Source organism: Salvia hispanica, chromosome 6, assembly GCF_023119035.1.
Source record: "Salvia hispanica cultivar TCC Black 2014 chromosome 6, UniMelb_Shisp_WGS_1.0, whole genome shotgun sequence".
Taxonomy (NCBI): Eukaryota; Viridiplantae; Streptophyta; class Magnoliopsida; order Lamiales; family Lamiaceae; genus Salvia; species Salvia hispanica.
This window is the reverse complement of record NC_062970.1, coordinates 4,535,468-4,546,814: the sequence shown is the minus strand read 5'-3', so window position 1 is coordinate 4,546,814 and position 11,347 is coordinate 4,535,468. Positions and strand designations below refer to the sequence as shown.

General features: G+C 36.3%; 2 protein-coding genes across 5 annotated transcripts; one reads left to right on the top strand and one right to left on the bottom strand.

Annotated features, from left to right (window-relative positions):
- Nucleotides 1-413: 413 nt before the first annotated feature.
- Nucleotides 414-5,108, top strand: LOC125195745 (AMSH-like ubiquitin thioesterase 3). The gene is made up of 14 exons (XM_048093939.1): nt 414-604; nt 952-1,016; nt 1,121-1,196; nt 1,299-1,475; nt 1,555-1,655; nt 2,287-2,392; nt 2,477-2,523; nt 2,685-3,006; nt 3,178-3,267; nt 3,351-3,413; nt 3,817-3,891; nt 4,301-4,363; nt 4,493-4,545; nt 4,697-5,108. The coding sequence occupies exons 1-14, from the start codon at nt 482-484 to the stop codon at nt 4,869-4,871; spliced, it is 1,536 nt and encodes a 511-aa protein (XP_047949896.1). The 5' UTR covers nt 414-481; the 3' UTR covers nt 4,872-5,108.
- A 162-nt stretch (nt 5,109-5,270) lies between these two features.
- LOC125195744 lies at nt 5,271-9,487 on the bottom strand. Of its 4 annotated transcripts, none has more exons than XM_048093935.1 (6): nt 9,303-9,487; nt 8,139-8,314; nt 7,988-8,046; nt 6,336-7,895; nt 6,078-6,222; nt 5,271-5,997 (listed from the first exon to the last, which is right to left on the bottom strand). In XM_048093935.1, exons 2-6 carry the CDS (start codon nt 8,248-8,250, stop codon nt 5,324-5,326), a joined length of 2,550 nt encoding a protein of 849 aa, XP_047949892.1. In that variant the 5' UTR covers nt 8,251-8,314; nt 9,303-9,487; the 3' UTR covers nt 5,271-5,323. The 4 variants fall into 4 exon arrangements, with proteins under 4 accessions (XP_047949892.1, XP_047949894.1, XP_047949895.1 ...); XM_048093937.1 differs by having other exon boundaries at nt 9,326-9,487; XM_048093938.1 differs by lacking the exon at nt 9,303-9,487 and adding an exon at nt 8,600-9,250.
- Nucleotides 9,488-11,347: the final 1,860 nt, after the last annotated feature.

Sequence of the window (11,347 nt, the reverse complement as noted above, 5' to 3'; positions counted from 1 at the left end):
ATTTTTAGCTAAAAAAGAAAATGATTCAAGTAATTTAGGACAACTCAAAATGAAATTCAACTCAAATAACTTGGGACGGAACGATGGAGGGTGTGATAATTTTATAGTATTATTTTTTATCTCTTTGGTTAAAGAAATTTTGTACTCCAATCAATTTAATACAAAAGTGAATAATATACAAAGAAAATATAAAGAATTAAAGATTGAGATGAATATAGTATTTTTTTTATATATATTTATTATTAATTAATAACAAATCACTTATAAAAAATTATCTAATACTTAATCAATAAGACTCAAAAGAAAAAAAATTGATTAAGAGTCAAATCTAAAATTGACAGAATGTCGACATGAAGATCACCGATTTATTTAACCACTTCTAATTCAAAACGACTCAGTTTTATCATTTTTAATTGAATCCCAACGCCCCTTTTTTTCTCGCCGGAGAATCGAATTCCTGCCGCGAAATCTCACCGGAAAAATGAGGCGGCCGTCCTACTCCACTTCGCCGATCAATTTCAGCGCTATGACGCGGAAGGTCGACGTCGACAATCGGATCTCTCTCCGCAATTACTATCGTATCGCCGATAATATCCTCAAACAGGTCGGAACTCGTAACCGCGGATTTGTTTATCCTGCTTTTGATTAATTTCAATAACTCAATGCGTGTGAAGAATTTTCGTTGTTAGAGTCGAAATTCAGTTGATTTTGAGCTTCTACTTTCTAGCTTTGATATTTTCGGACTAAAATTTTTATGCTATAATTAGTTGAGAGATTACTTTATCTTTTGGTGGAGCTGAATTTCAGTGAGCTGGTTTTTAAGCTTTTAATTCGTGTGATGGCTGCCCGCGGCATTGATTGACTTCTGAGAATGTGCATTATCAGTTCATAATCTGTGAAAGGCTGTATTAGATGATTGATTCTTAGATCATGTGTCATGTGTTTGTGCAGGCAAATATCTATAGGGAGGAAAAAAACTTGATCGACTTGTATGTTATACTGCTAAGATATTCAAGGTAAAGTGTTTTTAATTGCTTAAACATCTGGACTTGTCCTTTGTATGTTTTGAGTTAATAATGAGTGACTGATGCTTTTGAGATGTGCCCTGAATTTTAAACAGTTTGGTGTCAGAGACTATTCCATACCATAAAGATTACCAAGTTTTGTGTTCCAAAGAAAGATCTTTCTATAAGAAGGTAGGTGATTTATCCTTAATTTACTACTAATTTGTATGTTTAGCTTATCAAGTTTTAGTGGTAAGGTACTAGATAAGTTTGGTTCATGTCATGGTGTTGCAGAAATTGCTTGCTGTGCTAGATGAGCTGGAGGCTTTAAAGCCGAAAGTGCGTCTTCAGTTAGATGAACAGAAAACATTTAGCACTAATACTCAGATGCATCAGCTTGATGGTCCGACTAGTGTTTCCTACACGCCTTCAGTAAATAACAAAGCCTCCTTAAACTACAGTAGCAAGCAGGTATTTATTGAGATTGAAGGTTTGCTAGTTTGGTTAAATTTTTTAAAACCTCCTTGCTTAACTTATTACTTTGTCTCAGATGTCACAACAGATTACTGCGCCTTCATCTTCATTGAAGCAGAATAATGATTATGCTAGATTTTCTTCACCAAAACCTGTTGAGTCTCAATTCCAGAAGATGTGAGTGATTACTATGATTCTATACCTAAACTCTCTTACATCAAGTTTATTATTTTTATACAATAATAGAAAAGGTTGTGATTATTTATATATGTAAAGGATCCTCATTTGTTTCGTAATGAAAGTTAGGAAGATAGCTTCCTTAGCCAGATATATTGTTTAGTATTTCTTGATGGGCCAGTTATGTTTTGTTCGTTGCAGTATCTATCTGTATGACTAAATATATGTCATTGTTACTCTGATTTTATCTTGAATAATGTGGGGTATGAATAATAAGGCCAGATTTTGGATAGAGAGGCTTCATGTAGTGGGAATAATATAAACCACAGTTATTTAAAGTAGCTATTTAAAGCATCTTAGACCCATCCATCATAACTTGTCATTATACTAACTGGGTTGATGAATTTTGAAACCATCACTCCAAATTTATGAACACCCAGGTAGAGCCATAAGATTTTGCTCATGCATTTGGTAACAGCCATTTATAGCGTCCAAACTTATCTTGATTAGAATTGGTTTTGTTTTAGATGTTCGATATATAATCTATCACTTACTTTCCAACTGCTTATGCAGTGATGCTTATAGTATGCTCGGGTGAGTTGCACGTAATAATTATTTTCTGCATTTTCAGGTCTCTTGGTTTACCTCTTCCAAAGCAGGAAACATTATCCAGGCATTCATTATTAGGACCAACCGGTCTACTTGGTCAATGGCTTGGTCCAAGGGCTGAGGTTAAGGTAAACCATAGCGTCTTGGTGTTTTCATTTCCCATAAATTAAACCAACTAATGTATTCAAAATTTATTGATTCCTACTCTACAGGTTAATTATCCCACTAATATTGTTGTGGATACTACAGAATTCTCAAGGTATGGGGTCAAATTAATGTTTCTTACGCCTTTTTTTTTGTTTGGCATGCATTTAAGTTTGGAACGAGCCTCTATTTACTTTGTTGGTTAAATGTACTTGGGGACTAAAACCATGCACCGGCTGCTTATAACATTTCAATCTTGTATCACTACTTTTATAGTCTGAATCAGGTTGGGCAACAAGAACTAGTGGCAGCGAATGATGGTGATTCAAATGCAGAAAAGTCAACAATAGAATCTGTGCTATCGTTGGATGATGGCAGATGGCTTGCCGAGGAATCTGGTCCTCTCCAAGGGAATGTGGAGAACAATGATTTTCAGTTGGGAAATATCAGGCAACCTTCTCCACCTCCTGTCCTAGCACAAGTGATGCCCGAACATCGTCACATATCTCCATCAAGAGTTGCTGATCCAAGACCAGGACCAGCAAATTTTTCTCAGGATGGCTTGCCCAGTTCCAATTCTTACCAAGATCTTCACATTGTGAGTGTGGTGTCAATTCTTAACCTTGTACATATCAGAGCCTAATTGAAACCCTTTCTTAGTTGTTTCAAGTTAGAAAAAACCTCTCGATGTTTTAAAATATCTTACTAAATCTATAGCCTACTTTTTTTCTCTGGAATATGATGCACTTATGTTTTGCTTATGCTGCAGCCAGTGAAGATACTTGATGATTTCTTGCGGTTGGCACGAGAAAATACTAAAAGGAATTTGGAGACGTGTGGTGTTCTTGCTGGTTCACTTGTAAGTCTTCAGTCTCCTTAAATGCTTTTGGTAGCACAAAAATATGATAGCTGAACTAATGTTTGCATTTTGTTGGATTGCAGAAGAATAGAGTATTTCATATTACGACGCTCATTGTCCCAAAGCAGGAATCAACTTCAGACTCGGTATTGCATACAACTTCATATTTTCATCTGTGTTTTTCAGCTTTTCACTTCTCCCGTTGTGTGATATCATTTTATAACCCATTCTATAGACTGCTTCTCCCATAGGGTACAAGAATGATTTTTTATGGAAATATCAGAATATTAATATTGCAACATTACAAATCTCCTCTAGTACAAAGTAAATTATTATAAGTGCCTTTTATAGTGAACTTTGTTATTGATAACTAGTACTCCAAGATATGGTATTTTTGCCTATTTGTTGATCTCAATCCAATACATTCCACTAGGCATAAAGTGGATGCTATGATGTGCATACAGTCAATTCACACATATCCAATGTGTTTTAGTTTGAATTTACTTTTGAACCAACTGACAGTTTAATATTCTTTTTCTTTATGTTCAGTGTCAAACTTTGAATGAAGAAGAGATTTTTGATGTTCAAGACAAACGCTCCCTTTTTCCTCTTGGATGGATTCACGTAAGTATTAATACTAGCTTGGGTAACACACTTCAGTCTTTCTCTTGGCTATTCTTTCCTCTCATTTCGTTGTTATGGATTACTAATACACACTATCCAACTGCTACATCATATACTTTCAGCCTGAGGGAATTACGCTTGCCACCATTGGTTGTGTTTCGCTGTTTTATCTTTTAGCATAACTTGAGCTAATTTACTTGCGCCATGGTTTTCCTCTTCTGCCTTCTATGTTCACAGTATTGAATATTATATGACTTTTTAAATTTCAACTTCTATGGAAAGAAACAGATGATTTGAAGGCAACTGCAAATGGAAGAAAAATGGAAAATTCATGCAAATGCTGTGTCACTGTATATATAGCATGCAGATATCATATTCCAAATTTGATTAATTTTTGGTTGCTTTGCAGACACATCCAACACAAACGTGCTTTATGTCTTCCGTTGATCTTCACACTCATTATTCATACCAGGTAATATAAGTGTATTTGTGGTAGTTGATCTGATCCCCATTCGGCATCAATATCCTTTCTAAAATTCTTCTTTTCCCCCTTTGGTTGCTTGCTTACCTTGCCAATGTAACGGTTTTGACTTGTATCTAGGTCATGTTGCCAGAAGCAATTGCAATTGTTATGGCTCCTACAGACACACAAAGGTAGATATATCTCCCAAATTAAAAAAAAAAAAATCAATAAAAATGTTTATTTTGGGTTTGTTATGAAAGTTAATTCATCTGGGAGTTGCTTCTGCTGGACATTCTTCCATAGCAACAAGAAGATTGACTAATACTTATGCGCTCATTGCAGCCCTCATGGCATCTTCCATCTCTCCGACCCTGGTGGTGTCTCTGTGATTCGAAACTGCCAGCAGCGTGGGTTCCATCCTCATGAAGAGGCTGATGACGGAAGCCCTATCTACGAGCATTGCTCCCATGTTTATATGAATGCCAAGTTGAAGTTTGACGTGGTCGATCTTCGTTGAACGTGTATAATTTCAGAGACTGTATAGGTTCATTATTTCTGAATTTTGTAAACTAGATCACCTATTACTTGAATATCTATTACCTCGGTTATGATGGGTAGTTGATGCTGCTAATGATTTTCGACCGTATCGAGTTTCGGTTTTCATGAGAAATTAGGCACGTGCACGCCATGCCCTCTGCTGTAATTATCACGACTATTGTCTCTAATTGCATTTTCTTCTATGATTTTGTTGATATGTTTCCTTGCAATGGAGAGTGGGTGCGAATCACTTTTTAGTTTGTGTTTTTCAGTTGTTTGTAGGCCCCTCTCTCTCTCACGCATACATCGATCACAGATGCTAGTAAAACTTACTACTATTTCATCTCTCTCATTCACTTACAAATAGGAAAATTTTCAGTTGGAATCAAAAATCGAAGCAAACTATACGATGAAATTGGTGTTCATAAGTTATTAAAGAACCAAGATATCAGCAACTACCTCATCTATCAAAGAATTAAGAATGCGCGACTGAATCTGTAATCCAAGCTCGAACCCTTCGATGTCGTAGTCGAGCCATTTCCCGTACGTGCTGCAGCTCATGTCGCTCTCGATGAGCTCATCGACCATGAAATCTCCCATGCCACTCCATCTCGAAATCTCTTTACATACATCTTCAGCTAGTCTCTCCTTCCTCTTCACTGTGCTAACACCCTTAGCCCACAGCTCGTACCCTCCTGCAGCGTATCCTCTGCATCTCGTTTCCAAGCATTCTGTCGCACAGTCGAACACTAGCCTCCTGCTCATGCTTGAGACGAGCTCACAGCCATCGAAGCACTTCTTGCAACTTTCCAGCTGATCAAACATATGAGGGCTGATGATCTCAGTAGATCTTCCCATAGCATAATCCTTAAACATAACCTCAATGCCACATAACATCATCTTAACATAGTCGAGCGCCCAGCTTTTCGGCTTCCCATGTCGGCCCGAGGTTAAGGTGATCTCTCTCCTTTTTGCTACAGTCCCAGCAGAAGTTGAAGAAGCTGAGTCTGATAAGTCAAAATCTACTTCACACGAAAGGAAGGTGTTCATGGAATTCCTACTGAGTGAGTCCTCGGATTGAAGTGATGTACACTTGTTTCCACCACCTGTGATATTGATAAGTAATAGTTAGTTCATTAATCCCTAATTAGTTTACCAATGCAAAACGTGATATGCATCGTTTTACCTTCAGTACCACGATTACTCTCTGCACTATCTGATGAATTGCAGCTCTCTGTGAAGGAAAAGTGTTCAAAAACAGAAACCGGACTTGGATGTCGGTAATTGAGAAATGTCTTGTCTAATGATATGTTCTTCTGTCCACTCATGCCCTGAAACGAAGCTCGTTTGATTAGAATGTGGAAAATGGAGGAATCTATACCAATGATCGCTTGTTCAAAGATTTAGGTAATGAGAATGGCAAAAAAAATGGTAATCAATGTACCTCAAAGTGTCGAGGGGTGTGAAAACTTGACCCTTGCTGGCCTAACGGATCAAATGAGTAATCTCCGCTTCTCGTTTTATGGTCTCCTAGCAAGCTTGAGCTGTGTAGAGAAACTGGCCCCGATTTCTGATGGGACAAGTCTGCCTTATGAGCCAATTCTTTAAGTTGCTGCTCTAGAAACGTGCTTAAAGAGTCACCTCCTCTGACATTATGTCCCGAGAAAGTGAACTTAGAAGCAGACAAACCATCTGCATTCAGCATCATCCTTTTACTAGGAGAATCCACTGGGTAGGGCTTTCTATTTTCTTCAAACTCAGTCGACCTCAATGGAGTTGTGAACGTGAATGAGATGACATCCGATCCTCCACCACTTTGTGTATCCATGATATCAGCAGACTGCATAACTTTCCCTTCAATGGATCTCTTTTTACGAGTGACTCTTTCTGAGCTACAAGACGATGTATTGCTTTTGTCATCTCTAGTCTCTGTGCTCGACTTCCTAGAGCTCAGTTTGGAGGTACCTAACGATTTACTGGAATTCTGTCGCCTCACAGAAGACTGATCCCCACCAACTGCTTTCTTCAAAGGCGGCTTTCCTTTATCAGCAACACAGTTCTGCTTCTGATTATTCTGTCGGAGCACACCAGAATTCTTGTGTGTGGATGGCTTCTTGTTAGGAGTACTCTTCTGTGCCCCTGACTGACTTGTGAATAGCATGTTTGGACTGTAAACATTCGCTTCAGCCTTGCTCCTAGTCGAGCTTAGACCCTCTCGTTTCTGGACATTGGCCTTAGCCTGCAGTGCAAGTGAAATGGACTTTCCCTTGCTTTTGACAGCGGATGTAACTTCGGCAGAATCTTGCAAACTGCTAACAGACATTGCATCTATGGAGCCACTATTTGAGCTCTTAGTGACAGAGCTTCCCCTAGTGTTCTTCCCACCTCTCGACCTCTGAGAACCTTCAGACGCCTTTGGGAAAGGCTTTTGTGCTGCTTGGGCCTTCTCCTTCGAATCCCTTACTCTCAGAGACGAACTAGCCAATGGCAGCACCGGTTTTTTAACCACCTTAGGGCCGGTGTCAAGAATCCGAGCAGCTGCTTCCATGATGTGAGCAGCATCCTTAGGTGGGATCGAAGTCTTGCTTTTTATAGGAGAAAGGAGCTTGTGATGAGTAATAGGTATCGATTTAGCTGATCTTGGTGGCAAAACTTCAGTCTGAAACTTCTCAATCGGCCTCTGCTTCACCATCTGATACTTAGGCTCCGTGACAGATTGGACACCGGGCTGCTGCAAGGTGCCCAACTGCATGATCTGAGGGTCTTGACGATAATCAAGAGTCTTAGATTGGTAGTACGAGCCAGGAAGAGAGTGGCTGTAGGAAAACGGTGTGTAGGGCTCGAGGGTATTGGGTTTTGTCAATGGTTCCAATCCCATGAGGCGTGCTACAACTCCGGGGCCCTTGCTTCCATACAAGTCCTCATCAGTTACAACAGATGAAGCACAACTATAAACGCTACTTCCTTTTATACTTGGTCGAGCTGAAACCTCATCCTCGTCCATCTATACGTTGAAAGAGAAGTGTCACACAAGTAATATTCCTACAAACTATCAGAAACTGAAGAAGCTCAATGTCATAAGATCAATAGCCTCACCATATCAAGGCGTGTCGTTGGCAAATTTCCGTCACATCTCTTTTTCTGCTTGGATTTCTCTACATAATGATAAGGGAAGGTTAAGAGCTCGCCATATACAAAAATTCAGCATATGATCAAGATGAAAAACTTGTGAAGAATTTTTATATACCGGGACAATCTGACTTGCTCGAGAACAACTTCTTTCGAGATTTTGCATTCCAATCAAATAGTTGGAGAAAGCTACCAACACCACTCTTGGAGCTTTGCTTCTCGATTCCCATCTTTGCAATCCAATGTTACAACACAATCAACTTAAGGGACAAGATGGAATACCATATTCTGTATCTGCAATAGAAGATCATGCCATTTGATATTAAACAATCATGTTGTAAAAAGTCTCAAAGTTTCTTCTGCAATTATAAACTTTAAAAATGGAAGCAAATTCTCTCATTACATACTCATACTGAAACAAATCAAGAAATGATTTCACCAGCATGAAAACAATTTTCCTCATCAATTCATACTCTCGTCTACCTAATAAAATCCACTGCAATTGCAAAAAAAATCAGCCAAATTTGAACATTAAAAATGAAAGCAAATCCCTGTTAGTAAAATTTTCTCATTACATACCACACTGCAACAAACCAAGAAATGATTTCAACAGCATGCCAACCATTTTCCTTCAATTTATACTCCTATCTACCTATTAAAATTCACCTCTGGAATTGCAAAAACCACAGCCTCTTCTTTAGACCTATATACACACAACCATATTCATGTAACTTAGAATTCAGCAAAAGATGATGCTTTAGCCCAAAAAATTAAATAAAAATGCACGTTGACTGCCCATATTTTCTGTGCATAACAACTTCAACAATAAAAAGATTTTTTCAAACCAATGATTTCGGTTCCTAAAATCTAGAACTAATCTACAAGTCTACAATTCCCTTTCTTGGAAAAAAAATAAGTACTAGTGGAAAAAAGGGCAAGCAATATAGCATCTGAAAATCCAACATTTTACCACAGTAATTATAGTTCTAGTATAAAAAAACGCATAGCAGAATTCCATCTCTCAAGCATTTTTTTCAAGAATTCCATCTCTGTTTTCTTTGCAAAAACAAAAAGAATTACAAAATCATCTAAAATTGATCACCATGACTATCTCATTCACCAACACTTTCTGAAACTATACACACATACACAGACACATGATTGAAAACTCTCAAAATGTAATCTTTTTTACAGATAAAACCACCCAAAAAAAAGACAGGGACCCTTTTCGTTATCTCAACGTAACAGCATCAAAACAACGTTATAAATAAAGAAAACTCACGCAGCAGAGTTGAAACGAGGAACCTTCTTTGCAAAGATTCAATTTTTATGAGCAAAAATCGTTTCTTTATCAAGAAAAATGTAAATTGCTGCAAGAACAAAAAATGTTTTCGAACGTTGGGAGCTGCAGATAGAACTCCTGTCAGAAAATAAGCAGTGAAGAAGTGAGGGTGTGTTTTTGAATGGTACAACTCGCTGACTCAACATTAAATGAGACAGTGGGGAAAATTTGATTTTTGGAGTGATTTTAAAGAAAAAGTAAAGACAAAAATATTATTTATATGTTTGATTTGTGTGGAAAGCTTAGTTTTTTATTCAAATTCTCGAAAAAATGGTTTTTGTGGTTAAATTTGCAGAAAAGGTTAAAAAAGATTGTAACGTCTCTTTGTGAGAGGGAGAGATTTCAAATTCCAAATAGAATTGAAAGGGCCCCACTCTCGGCCTCGAGGGTTTTAGTTGGGTGTTTTGCGGAGTACGGAATCAAATTTTTTTTCAATTATTTTGATTGAGCAAAGTGGAAAACTAATTAATGTGTTTTCTATAAAAAAAATGGGTGAAAGATATCATAGTTTGTTTGTTTATTGTTCAACAAATTTATACTATTTGGGGATGAGTTTTAATTTCTTTTCTTCTTTGGCTTAGAATTTGATTCTATTTAAGAAAGTTTTCAAATTGAAGCAATTGATTTTTCTAAAAATTTTAGATTTGGGGATTTAGGGAAAAGATGGAGGAAGAATGTATGTAGAAAATAACCATAAAGGAAATGTTTTCTTATTATAACACAAGACGTAGTATGCAAGTGAGGTTGTAAATTCTTTTATAGGAAGATATATCATATTTGCATGTTCAACAATTTGAAATGTAACTTTAAGGAAAATTGAGCATGACATTTGAGCCACTTGATTCAAACGTCTAGTTTATTATACATTCTATTTTGGGTGCCATTGTCATGAAATAAAGTTGTATCAAAATTTATGAGAGATGAGTTCATAATAAATAAGGTTATGATCCAACCCAAATTTGAATTTAAAGGTGTTTCGTGATTCTATTGGTGGCATATTGAATTATTTGAGTTAAACAAATTTTGAGTTTTGTAATGCATTGTGCAGTTGGACAAAATATATGAAGTTTGATTAATCGAATAATTTCTCCAAAATTATGTTTCATTCGAATTGAAATTTAAAATTGTTATAACACTGAAATTCTAATATTTTATAGTACTATGATTTTAATTAATACTATTTGATTGCTTACAGCCAAATGATTCAGCACCATATGTCTCACTTTAATGCATTCATTTATATACAATCACGTTAGCAACCAAATGTTTAAAGTCATCTGATGTACTATTAAATTTTTGGTGTCAAATCAGTTTCAATCCGAATGGAATTGATTCAAAAATTACGTATAAATGATCAAATTTCGTATAGTTGTAATCAATTTCATAATGCAACAAATTTCTAAATGAAGACAAGTTTTTATTGGATACCAAAACTCTTATGATGATCATTTGGGTGTAAACCTTGTACTAATCATATGTGAGGACCATTTATCTAAGTATAAATTAAATAGAAGTATTTCAACAATAAGAAATAAAGCTGATGGCAAATGAAAGAAATACTGTAGAATTCTAAATACCAAAATGAAGTAAAAGGTTGCAAAACTACAAGAATATATCTAAACAAGGTGATAGAGTTCAAATATTTTAAATTCAAAACGATGAAAGAGGAGAATTTAATTGGTGTATCTTCCAATGTCACTATTTAAATTCCTGCATATAAATATGATTATAAATTAAATTAATAAAATGATTATTCCATCGGAAGTCCTCATTCAATTACACACAGTCCAGACCACACGTTAATCAACGACAAACGATGAATTAATCCTAAATTTTTATTAGTAATAGATTTAATATACGCAATATAAAACCTCTGATTACAAAATTCATTCCACTGTACCAGTAATGCTGTAAAAATAATCACATCAATCATATTCAGATTCCCTTCTATATGCAAATATTGAATGAGCATCCAATCAAACAGA